This window comes from Triturus cristatus, chromosome 7, assembly GCF_964204655.1.
Source record: "Triturus cristatus chromosome 7, aTriCri1.1, whole genome shotgun sequence".
NCBI lineage: Eukaryota > Metazoa > Chordata > Amphibia > Caudata > Salamandridae > Triturus > Triturus cristatus.
The window spans coordinates 310,114,094-310,127,427 of record NC_140590.1 but is presented as its reverse complement, the minus strand read 5'-3'; the positions used below and the strand labels follow the sequence as shown (position 1 = coordinate 310,127,427).

The window sequence follows — 13,334 nt, the reverse complement described above, 5'->3', positions numbered from 1 at the left end:
TTTCAATGTTCAACACTCCATCCATCATTTGCTTTGGTTTTGCTTCGTAAGTGAATGATCAGCCATCTAAAGTAGACATAATTTTCTTATCATCAGGGTCCTAAATGTATCAACAAATGGGAAAAATGATCTTGATCTTTTATAACAAAATGTAATGTTTTCCTGATTACTTCACAAGCAACACATGTTTCTGTCCAGCAAATTAAAACAGTTCCTTATATTGTCAGACTTGATATTTATGCGCCTGGTATACTATTCAGTGTTGTGTTTCAGCCGTTGACATATTTTAGAAGGTCAGCGCTTCATTACTCTTGTCATAGTTTTAAACATATGACACTGTGCTTAGGCTGTGGGTTTTAGAAGGTGGTATACCGCTCAGGACTGGTATTTTAGTGGTATACTGGTTATGGCTAGCTCTTAAGCTGCTAGTATAGTTTTTAGTACTGGTATTTTAGCATGAGGGTCAGTATATTGTACAGGGATCATATTTTTCCAGTAGCATGTTGCACAGGGTGGTATTTTAGCAGGTGTTCCAATACTCAGGTCTAGTAGTATGTCATTGGGTTGGTATTTTAGTATATTGTGCACCGTCGAACAGACATTTTATCAATGGGTATACTGGCATGATGCTCAGTACAGTCTTTGTTTCTTTTTCAATATTTCGGGTGCTGTTTTAAACGCTGGTCCATACCTCACAGTTGTACATTTTCCAGCAGTTGTTAAACCTTTTCTGACTTGAATTTAACAGTAGTGACACTGCGCGGGCTGTTCTTCTAGCCTTTGCTATACTGCTCAAAGCTAGTATTTAAGCAATGGGCTTAAACTTCACAGTTCGTTGTCCATCAGTGCCAACAATATTCAGAGCAGGTGGTTTAGCTTCTTGTATCCTGCTTGGTACTTGTATACTAGAAGCCGACATACCAAGGGTAAAAAAAAACACTGCTGCAACCCTTCTGGTGCAAAGGGGGTCTCATTCGCATTAGAGGTCCCACGTTCTCATTAGACACTGATAGCACCCAAAGAAATTAAAACTGCCGACCAGGACTTTGTCACAAATAAGAACAAATCGGAAAGGTATCACTGAGCAGCTATTGTGAAGGTGGCAGGAATCTAAGAGGCCCCGCAACATTTTGATCAAAGGGGGCTCCGGTATCTTATCTTATGCCACTGAGCACACTCTTCTTTGACTGACAGGAATCATCAGCACATTATCCCAATTGTGCAGGAAAATCAGCTGTTGGATTGTTTCCACATTTAAGGTTTCCTGAGAAATTCAATTCTGGTTGTCAGTATATGTGTTGATTGGCGTAGTCACTTCTTACTTGATGTAACATCAGGTCTCTATCTTCTCTGGTCGGTCTTGCATTGCTCTGATCTACAACCACACCCCAAGAGGACACTCCCTCTATACTTGCACAGTAAACTTCCATCTTCTCCTCAACATACCTCCATTGTTCTCCACAACATACCTTCAATGTTCCCCACAACCTACTTTTGACGTGTGACACTACATACATCCAATGTTTCTTTCATATCTCAATTATTACCCGGCAACAGACCTTCACTGTTGCCCAGAGCATGCACCTAGTGTCATCCACAACATACCTCTGTGTCCCCCAACATTCCTTCAGTGTATATCTCCAAATGTTCCCAGATCGTACCTCCAATGTTTCCCACAGCAGTAGAGCAGAAGAGGGCAAACAGAGGGCAGAAATAAGAAAACAAAAGGCAAAACAGGAGAGGGGGGGGCAGAAAAATTAACACAAAAGGCAAAACCGAGGGCAGAAAAATGAGCAGCAAGGGCAAAAAAGAGTAATGGACGTAGGGCAAGCTGGACAGAAGAACTGTCATAGAGGGAGCTGGCATACCATAGAAGGCTCTGTGGACCCTCAGTATTTCCCACAACATACCTCCAACAAACGCCAGAGCATAGCTTTAATTATGCTCACAACATACCGCCAATGTTAGAACATTGGTGGTATGTTGTGAGCATAATTGACACATGATTGATTGATAGATGTTACCGGTTATCAAGAGCTATGATTACCTAAAATTGCGGCATTTCAAGAAAAAACGGCAAGAAAAAAAGCAGAAATAATGACTTTACAACCAAACTTTAAGCCCACACCACAACTCCAAAGTACCTTTCGAAAGTGGAGCAAGTCGGGGACTGAGCATACAGATAGAGGTAGACCATTCCCTGGCCCGGTAGCCGAGACAGAAAAGGTTCTGCCACTCAACCGAACACGTTTAAATTTCTGTTGTACCAAACAGTTCGCTTCTGATAAACAAAGATAGTGGGTGGGATAGTAGCGCTGAAGCTTGGACTCCACATAGACAGTCCCAGTACCATAGAAGGCTCTGTGTACCCTCAGTATTTCCCACAACATACCCCCAACAAACCCCAGAGCATAGCTTCAATTATGCTCACAACAAACCTCCAATCTTGCCCACAACTCACCTCCAAAGTTTCCTACTACATACCTCCAATGTTCCGAAGAGGAGTCTTCCAGAGCTCCATGTACAAAAGGGCCTCCCAGGTTCTGCTCTGAAAGTGCCTCATGGACTTTTGCTTGCTCTCCACCCATGACTCCCAGTGGCTTGATGTCCAAGTCCTGCCTTCCTGCCTCTGCCTGAAAAAAGACACAAGATTATACAATGGTATGGGTGGTGTTACAATATAGCATGTGAAAGAGATGAACAGTTGATAGTGTTACAATGTTGCATGTAAAGGAGACAAACAGTTCATGTTTTTTTTGTCCAAACTGGACTTTAGGAAGGCTGTAGTACAAGAAAGTATATAAATTAACATTCTGCCAAAAATGCATACTAATAGATATGCTGCCTTAAAAAACACACAATTTACACAACTCACAGTTGATGACCTGCCACGTTCGACACTTTTCAATAGACTGATTTTACTTTTTTATTTTTTTAATCTTTTTATTGAACATTTTTTATATTATACTTTTGCCACATGGAGTGTAGTGTGCCATCCATAAACATACCAAACTTGTAGCAGCGCCGCTGCTCATATTATAATCCTTAGTGCCAGATCAGATATGACAGGGATTTGCAGAGCAGCCTGAAGTAGATATGCGTATTATAATGTGACGAAGCACATACTAGCTTGCAATTATGTAACCAATAAAAAATATTTTATTTTTCAGAACTTCAACCAAAAGAACTTGCCCGCACCCACACATTATGCACGGAACAAATAACTCAGCAATAGAGCAAGAAAATGCGAAACCTTTGGACATCAAGTTGGGTTCTGTGTATTTTTATATTTAAGTTTATGTATCTTTAAGTTTCAGTGTTTACCTTTGAATGTAGCACATGCCGCCATTACCATTGTTCCATACTGAAATGGTGGCATGTGGAATGGTCAGAACAGCAGTTGTACTTTGCTGTCACTCTCGCCGGTCATTTACTCTGGACATCTCAAATAAAGAGAATTGACTTACCAGACCAAGCTTCTGCATCCTTTCACTGACGACGACTGGATTCAGACCCTGGACCGGCAGAGAGCATTTTCCTTTCCCGTGGAGACTTTTACTGCGACCTGTTCGTTGTCTCCAAATCCTGACGACCTGTGTGTGTCTAATTGCAGCTGGAGTCCTTCCGTTTGGCATGTTAAATTGCACCCCGCTAGGATTTTCATTTCTTATCCTTTTGCTCCTGTTTTGCGAGTTTTTGGGATTGACAGTTTCCTGCTCTGCCTCGCGCCGCTCTCGAGCAACTCAACATGAACTGGCGTGAGCCTCCTTCCTGTTTCTGCGTGACATAGACCTTTAGACATTTGAGTGCGTCCCGCGTTGCCTGGTTACACGCTCTCAGCCTCATTTCAGCCTTGGCAGCACTCACATCGTTTGGCAACGTCTCGCGCTTCCGCGCAGAGATCCTCAATGAAGAATTGAAAGTGTCTTCCATTGCTTGGCAACCACGTGTCGTTTCGCACAGTTTGTGTTTCCTCAAGAAGGTTTCCTTGTTTCCTGGCAACAGATTGGAGCTGCACATGGCACCATTCTTCCTGCTTTTACTGTACGTGAAACCAGCAACACAATCCTAAATTTGCAATTAGTCCTTGGCGCATCACAGTGATGCGCACTCCATTACTCTTTGAAATACAGCAGACGGGTTCTCCGGGTAACTGTTTTCTCATAAAAAACTTGTGCCTACCTTGTTTGCCTGGACTTCGCCGTGGGCTGTTCCCTGCACCTGTGGTGTTTTTCTTCTGCCGCAGCTCCTCGCCGGACCCGCTCCGCGGGTCCCGCTTCGCGGTGTGGAGAGAGGCGCCTTGAGCATAGAGGGGCTCTGATCTTGGACACCGGACTCTGGGCTTTGGCAGGCAAGTACAGGGCTGCGAGCGGACCCTCAGGGACTCCAACTCCCAGGAGCCCCTGCGTGAGGTCAACCCACAACACCTGGGTCGCTCTCCCTGACTGCCACGCCCCCCGCCCCACCTCCTTCTCTTTTATTTTTGCACTGGGATCCCGCTGCGCGGGAGCGCGCGGGAGGGCGCCGGGAGAAGCCCGGGACAAGGGCGGGGCCGTCTGTGGCCGTCATAGGCCGGAGTAGGCCGGGCTGGGCCTACCCTCTTGGTTCTGCCGTTTGCCATCAAGTCCCTAGCACAACAAGCTGATAAATTGCCCCATAGCTATCATCACACTCTAAGATACCATGCCGTCCCCGGTAAAGGAAAGTACCCCCATAAGGCAGGCAGGAACAAAAAATATGACCTTAGAGAATTACTTTCCTCGGGCGGGGGGAGATGGGGACAAGGAGAACACATTAAGCCGGCTCAGAGCTGAGCGGAGACGCTCTATAGATAATTTGAAAGGTAGACCTCTAGGAGACTATCCTCCCACACCTAGCGAAGACTTGACACTAAATGAAGATGTTCCGATCCTGCTTAGGGATGTTACAAAAACGCCCCCAGTGGTACTTATGAGCTCAACCCCAGTGAGTAGCACAAGCCCAAGTAGGGGGACGATTGACTTAATTTCTCAACCGCCCCCAGCATCAAAGTCTAGGAAAGCCAAACCTAAAATAGCTGTAGCACAAGGGGTTTTTGGGCCCCCACCAAACAAACGTAGGAGGAAGTCGAGGGGTGCCCAGGCTAAAAACAAACCAAAGATCCCTCATTCTGATTTTGGGAAGTCATCCAAACCCTCCATATCAACTGTGACAACGGTGGCTGACTTACATTCTAAACCCGCTGCACAGGATGGTGTGGCTCCCGTCCTGACTAAAGAGACGGCTAGCAACATTGTTAATGCCCCCCTCTCTGTTGCTCCGCTGGGTAATTTGGAATTCCTGCTTAGGTCACTTTTGTTACCAATTAGTGAAAGCATCAAAAAAGTGGAAATCAGACTAACCATTCTTGAGGCTACACTAAGCAGTATGAAAAATCCGGCCAATTCTCATGAGAGGGCTCCTAAACCTATTGCCACCCCAACAGCTCCAAAAAGTGTTATGCATCTTGCTCCCTCACAGGTTGCAACTGCGGCCGCCCCACCACAAACCCAGAGGAATAACCCTGCCCCAAATAAGCCACCTAACCCCATAGGACCTATACCCCCTGCAAATGCTGTTCCCCCGATACAGCCCCCAGATAGTGTTGCACCGACTCCACTAATGAAGCTTCCCCCCAGGCCACGTAGACCCAATTTACCACCAGAGGCGAATGACTTTACAGTAGTCATGGCGGGCGTCCCACCACTAGAGGCAGGTGAAGCCGAGGATTCCTGTGCTCTGAAAAGTAGGGTGATTAAGTGGCTAAATTTGAATAGACCCTTACCCGTACACTTAAGCAATGAGATCATAATGGTCAGAAGGGTGCCTTGGATAGGGAGAACACGCAAATCCATCATAGGGGATTGCATATTGGTGAGCTTCAGGGATGCTGGAACAGTTGCTCACATATGCCAGGGAAAGAATAGATCACAGGTAACAACAATTCAAACACTTCATGTGTCTTTCTTCTTTCCCCCCACCCCAGCCCCTGTACACGTGACCCGTTCATATGACAACTGGGAAAGGGTGGGTTGAAGGGGTGTTCATCACAAGTTCAATCCCAGGCCATTATTTAGCCGCCCAGAGCTACCCTTCCATACATTCAATCGGTTCCACTGCCTGGATGGTCTTGAGGGGGTAGATTGACAAAGAGATAATGGTATATGGGGTATAGGGGGTAGAGGGGTTCCAAATGCTGAGTGGGAGAAGCACAGCCCCGAGGCAAAACAAAAGTCATCAAGTTGCGCCCGGAGTTATGTGCTGGATGAACCTAGGGTTGTAGATATTGCATGTATAGGTGACGCACAGGGACCGGAATTGGGAAAACAAGTGCGAGAATCACCTGGTGGGTCACAGGGAGGAGGGGTCCAGGGGGGTGAGGCACTAAAAATCATCTCATGGAATATAGCTGGCCTGGCTAGGAAATGTAATAACAAAGAGTGGCTTGACTATATCAGAAAATTCCATGTAATTTGTCTGCAGGAGACCTGGGCCCAGGAGAATAATTTCCACCTGCAAGGGTATAAGTGTTTTTTTGTTCCTGCTCAAAAATCAAGATCAGGGAGAGCCATGGGAGGTTTAGCTATTTATATAGATCTGAGCCTTCCGGGAAGTTACACTTGCCTTGATTGGAATTCCCACAGGATTCAGGCAGTCAGGTTCACTGGGAAAGGTCTTAGATTTGTTGCAGTAAACCTTTATAACAACGAGATAGCGGGATCTAACATCTCTCTTGTTACTGAATTAGATAATAGGTTGGGCCAGGTCATAACAGGCCAAAAAAATGGGCAGCCACATGGGTTGGTGGTTATGGGAGATTATAATTGCCACTTGTGCCCGGTACTGGTCCAAATAAGCACAGATTGGTCCCGATGCCCTATGGAGAAGGGACCGCATTTCTCTCATACGCCGTTGGGCTCAGCTTTCAGAATGTTACGGTTTAAATATGACCTTGAACACACCATTAATATGGTAGGGATGCAGGAGGATGGCACACTCCCCCCCACATTTAAGGGTAGAGGATGCTCTTCCTTCATAGATTACATTCTGGTCTCAAGGTCCTTAATTAATAAGACAACTAGTGTAGGGATCGAATGGAGTGGCTTTAGTGACCATAACCCTCTTGTTTTGGAGCTGCAGTATATGGTGGGTCTAAGTATTAGAGTTCAACGCACCTTCACTGAGAGAGCAACAGACCAAGGCAGGAGACTAAAATGGGCTAAAATAGACGGGGAAATGTTCTACAAGGGCCTGGTGGACGCAGGCATACTTGCTATTAATGATTGTTTGGACACAGAAGTCCGCGGACCGAGGATAATGGAAGCTTTCGACCAGATCGCTAATCTGGTCGATGGTTTGCTAAAGACTAGTGTCCCATTTAAGAACCACGGGAATCCCCGATGGTTCGACAAAGACTGCTCTAAAGCTTTGAGGGAGCTGAAAAGCTGCCTTAAAACTAAACCAAGGGTCCCCCACAAAGTTAAGGTGTGCAGAGAAATTTATAAAAAGGAAATTAAGAGGAGGAAACTTGCCTTGCAGGCGGAAGCATGGGCAGATTTACGAGAAGCGGGGGAAAGAAAGGACCTAGCAGGCTTTTGGAAAATAATTAATAACCCAACTTTCCAGGAAAAAGATACCCCGGATATAGGGGCCAATATTCTCCCAGAGCAGTGGGTCAACCACTATAGGGGCCTGTACAATCATGAGCCTGGTTCTACTGTAGACCTACCGGCCATTCCAACTGAGGCTCCACTGGCAGAATTCTCCATTAAGGAGATCATTGCAGGGATTGAGGGCCTGACCAAAAATAAAGCTCCGGGGCCTGATGGAATCCCCCCTGATCTGTTTTTGAGTAACATCGAACTCTGGGCTCCCCTAATGACAAGGGTTATTAATACTGCTATCATCTGTGGCCTGCCCCCGTCTTGGTCCACGGCAGTAATTGTGCCGATTTTCAAAAAGGGCAGCAGGGATGACCCAAAGTGCTACCGCCCGATCTCCCTGATTGATGTGTCAGCAAAACTTTTGGGGAGGGCAATTCTTAATAGACTGTCCGAGTGGACCGAGGAAAAAAACATCTTCTCGGACACTCAATACGGATTTAGGGCAGGGAGGTCCACTAGTGACCAGTGCCTGAACCTTTATTTGCTGACTGCCAAGTATACCATGGCTAGTGATGAATCCATTTACATGGGTTTCATGGATCTGGCAGCAGCATTCGATCACGTCAATAGGGAAAAATTGTGGGGCATGATGCTTAGTATGGGGATAGAGAGTGGTCTAATTAATATATTGAGGGAACTGCACAGTGACACCACCGCCAAAGTCCGCTTTAATAGGGAGGGGGGGCTGACTAGTTCTTTTCCCTGTAAGAGTGGAGTCCGACAAGGCTGCATTCTTGCTCCCTTTTTGTTTTCCCTTTATATTAATAATTTGGAGCAGTTTCTGTTGGGTCTGAAGGCAGATTGCCCAAGGGTTGGGTCGCGTCATATTCCTGTTCTGCTTTATGCAGATGACGCGGTACTGATCGCACGGACACCAAGGAGCCTACAAATCCTGATTGATGGTTTTGTTAGGTTCATGAGTGCCTTGGACCTTTCTGTAAATCTGAGTAAATCCTATGTGCTCCTGGCGGGGAAAAAAACCACCTCTAAATTTACATACAAAATAGGGAGCCACATTGTGGAAGAGGTCAAAACGTTTCCATACCTTGGTGTAACATTCGATGGTGCCCTGCGGTTTGATACCCTGGTGGAGGAACGTTGTGGTAAAATGATTGCATCTAACGGGGCAATCGCTAGCTATGGCAGGAGGCTAGGAAGATGGTCCCCGGAACAGGTGATAAATCTGTACAGCTCAGTATCATGCTCCAAGGTAATTTACGGGGCAGAAGTATGGGGCTTTGTCAATACCACTAGTATCCAACGTGAAGAAAATAAATATCTGAAATCACTCTTGAGGGTACCACAAAGTACTGCTGGTTTGATTGCCCATAGGGAGCTAGGGAGACCATATATAGAAGATTTGATAAAATTGAGGCCTATTATCGCTTGGTTAAAAATCTGGTACAATCCTGATGCGACACTTAGTAGAGAAATCTTATTGGACTGCCTAAAAAGGGACAAGTGTATGCGCATCCCCTGGCTCCTTTATGTGAAGAATACCCTGGAGGAGCTATGTTTTGGGAACCTCTTTACTCATCCTGTAACTATTGTAGCCCAGAATAAACTGCATGTAGGGAGAATTTTTCTAGAGCGGAAAAACCTACGCAGAGATGAGGCTGAAGGGTGTAAAAAGACAGTGAGGGCCCATCACCTAGTGAAGAGCGTGGAAGGTATGGAGCCATACTTGTTCCTCATGTACAATGCACAGGATAGGTTCCTGATGTGCCGTTTCAGATTGAACCTTCTCCCATTTATGTTGGCATCACCAGCGGGGTTTGCTACATCAATAGAACAGAAGGGGCCCTGCGGCTGCGACAACAGGTCTCCGCAAGACTCCCTTCATTTTGTTCTACTCTGCCCCTTTTACTCAATGCCCAGACGCAGATACCTTGTAAATATTTTGAAAAATGCTAATTTGGTCCACGCTAGGGAGGCACTTGTATTCTTACAGAAAGCTGAGGAACCCCAAACACTGTGTAGTATTATGAACTTTATCAAGGTAGCACTTCGTTTAAGGCTTACTAGAGGAGAAGACTGAAATGTTTTTACTTTAACTTTTAAGTGTTAAATATGGCTATATTGTTGTATTTATGTTTTGTTAATTCACTGTACAAAAACCCTGAAATGTTTAATGACTTTTTAACATGTAAATATGAGTGTGCTTTTATGGTGTTTTTTAATCACCGAATAAAGATTCTTTGACTTGACTTGACTTGAACTTGTGCCTCTCCATAATGATGTTACGCTTCTTTTTAAATCCGGAGTCCAACATCTTTATGACTGAAGCATATTCATCAATGGCATCTGCCTCCTTTCACATCACCCAAAGTATAGTGCCTTTGTTGGTCAATCTGAGGTAAGAATTGTAGTTAGGCAGTGGGTGGAAGCGGGTCTGGTGGCAGTTGCTGTCCCGCAGGATAGATCATAACTCAGCCAGCAGAGTGTCGCAGGCGGCAGAGATAGGGTATTTGTGCAGGCTCCTGATGTTCTCTCTGTGCAAGGCTCCGAGCCTGGGCCCAAGCATCCATGGAGTGCACCCAGGCACAGAGCGCCGGCGGAGTGGGCGACTTCCATCTACAAGTAATCAAGCGTTTGGCAATTAGCAGAGCCAGATCAATGAACCATGTTGTGACCTTGTTTCTTTTGGTCTGCAGAGGCATTCCCAGTGCATCTCGCTGAATTGGATGTGAAACTCAGCTAGTATTGGGAAAGCGAGGGGCGCGCCGAGTACATGTTTAGGAAATCACGGGCCCACCTCTTCCAGGGCAGTGACTTCCCCCCCTCCCCCTGGTGTACCCAACAGCAGGAGTGCCCGAGCGTAAGAATTCATCGCCCGATTAAGGAAAAGGTATTTCTGGTTGCAGTGGCACGCAACCTTCAGGAGAGAAGATTGGGGCAATGCTGTTCTAGAGAAGGGGTGGAAGAGGTGTAGTAAGTGTGTTAAGTCCCACAGGGGGATGCAGTTGTTGTGTCAGTCAGCTGGCAGCCTGACAACCATCAGGCCACTCATTGTAGCTGAGAGGTCAGATAGTAGTGTTAAAAATCGGTACTCCAAGTCCTCCCTGATCAGTCAGTAGATACATTTTAGCAAAAGCGACTCTACAACGCGTGCGATACCAGATGAAATCACCTATCAGCTGCTCCAATGTGCACAAGAAGGGTGTGGCGGCATAGAGGGGGGGATTGCCTAAATAAATATTAGGCTTGGCAGTATTACCATTTTTGTAAGCTAGGCGGCCGCCACTTATAGCGGTAGAACCTCCTGTACTTCATCCATGCCCACAGTGCGAAACCGAATGCAGACCCTCACTCAATGATATACCCTGTGCTTGCTCTGCACCTGGAGAGCATGCACCAGCAGATCTATTGCTAAAGAAAAGAGCAGTGGAGACAGGGGGCATCCCTGGCAGGTGCATCTGCGATCAGAATCATGTCAGGGTAGAAGTGGCCTGTATTTACTCTAGCAATGAGTGGATATATAGGAGTGTGACCAAGCAGATAAAGTGAGTTTCCTGGCCTTGCCGCGGTAGCAACTCAAACAGATAGGCCCAATCCAGCAAGTCGAAGACCTTCTCCAAGTCCAGCACCAGACAGGGAACCCAGCGCCATAAGAAGGGAGCATATTCCAGCATGCAGAAGAATCTACACAGGTTGAGGAGAGTATTTCTGGCAGGTAGAAATCAAAGAGGCTAGGCGATCCACTAGGATCTTAGACGGTATTTTATAATCTGCGTTAAGCTGCCGATAGGACTCTAGCGCTGTGGGAACTCTACCAGGTTTTGGTAGTGATATAAGTAACATTTCACGAAGCATGGGTGTGAGGCAGGTAGCTGACATGGCCTCATCATACAGTGTTCTCAAGCATGGGGTGGGAAGGGGCGCATATGCTTCATATAATTCAGCTGGAAGCCTGTACAGCCCTGAGGTCTTGCCAGTGGTAAGCACATGGTTAGCTTACTTGAGCTCATAAAGTGTAACTTTGCCGTTGAGGTCCTCTGTTCGTTCTGTTAGCATGCGGGGGAGGAACACACTAGCCAAGAAAGATTCACTCTCCTCCGTCGATGAGGTAGACAGCAATGTGTAAAAGGAAGTGTAATGTTGCATGAATGCAGCATTATGTCTTTCTGTGCATGCAGAAGGGTTACAAATGCTACACATATGGCCAGTCTGGGCCTTTGTGGCTTCTCTTGTGAAATAAGCCAGGCAAGTAGTGCTCCCAATTTATCTGCTTCTGAGTGTGTCTTTGCAGAGTGAGCCACATAGTTGAGGCAGCACAGCTACTCAATCAGCGTTGTATGTTCACTGTGCACCTGATTAATGCGACTCTGCCCTCTGTAGATGACTGCGCCTGTGTCTCATATCTCAAACGCACCCACTCTACTTGAAAGACTTCCCGGTCAAGTTGTTGGAGCATGTTTAAGACGCTACCCAATCAATGCCCTCCAGCCATCACTTTAAGGGGCGTCCTATTCTAAATATTCTGTTATGCTATTGCAGAGGGAGGCGCAAAAGGGAGGGTCCTTCAACATTGGTGGCTGCAAACACCATGTTGGTGTGTGGGGGGGATTATTTGCCCAGCTTAGGCTCAGGTGTAGGAAGTTATGGTCTGAGTAGGTTCTGGCGAGGTAGTCAATGTGAATAACATGAAGAACTAGGTCAGGAGTACTAAGGTCTATACGAACATGAAGGTCATACGTGTGTGAGCAGAATGAATACACTCTTGTAAGGGCATCACACAGGCGCCATATATCAAATAGATTACAATGACTCAGCCAGCCAGACAGTGAGTGTGTGTCTGAGGTGGCAACAGTGTGAGGAAATGGGGGGAAGCAGCAGTCCAAGTCCACATTCAGGACACCATAGAAATTCCCACCCAGAAACCACAGAAGGCCATTACAGTGCAACAGAACCCCAGACAGAGTATCCAGGAACATCAGTAGCTCAGAAATAGGAACATATATGGTTCCAAACAGTATACAGGACTCTCTAGCCGGCCCTCAACAGCATATTGCTCCTCCGGGTCAACAATTATGGCATCTGCAACAAAGGGGACCCTGGCTCATCCACACCAGGATCCCACGGCCATATGAAGAGCTACTAGTGAAGTACACCTGACCCTGCCAGCGCCTCAGCAACCAGACATCCACTGTATGGGTGAGGAGTGACTTCTGAAGGAATGCTATGTGAGTCGACCGACGCTGTAGGTAAGAATACAGAGCATATCTGTGCATGCCCCAAACATTCCAGGTGAGTATGCTAGTGTTAGCCATTGTGGTAGCTCTCTGAAGGTGGTTTCTGAATCCGGTTAGGAGGGCAATGCAAGGTCTATCCAGTAGTGCATGGTCATAGTGGTTGCAAACAACAACAAAGAGGCAATGAAAATCAACTCAAGTAAACTCATAATACCATAGAGAGCGGAGGTGCAACATGTTTCTGCCCAAACTTGTTAACAATGGTTGCCAATGGAGGCAAGCTGAGAAGGGGGTAGGCAACAACGTGTGGGGTGTACAAGTGTGCTGAACCCCTGGTATCAGGTCATTCATTATCAACTAGCATTCCCAAAGAAAAATACAATGACTCCAGGGCACAGAAGCATTAATTAGAAGTTCAGGCATTGAGGCCCGCGTTGGGCCTGCGCCAGGTCTGATAGAT

The 13,334-nt window shown here is 46.4% G+C and overlaps 1 protein-coding gene across 1 annotated transcript in view; it reads right to left on the bottom strand.

The window, feature by feature from the left end:
- Window positions 1–13,334, bottom strand: part of LOC146809534 (transmembrane channel-like protein 7) — a 344,379-nt gene that overhangs the window by 227,659 nt on the left and 103,386 nt on the right. The window contains exon 3 of the mRNA XM_085616363.1: window positions 2,485–2,633. Coding sequence (XP_085472489.1) covers window positions 2,485–2,633 — 149 coding nt within the window. The remainder of the gene's footprint in view (window positions 1–2,484; window positions 2,634–13,334) is intronic.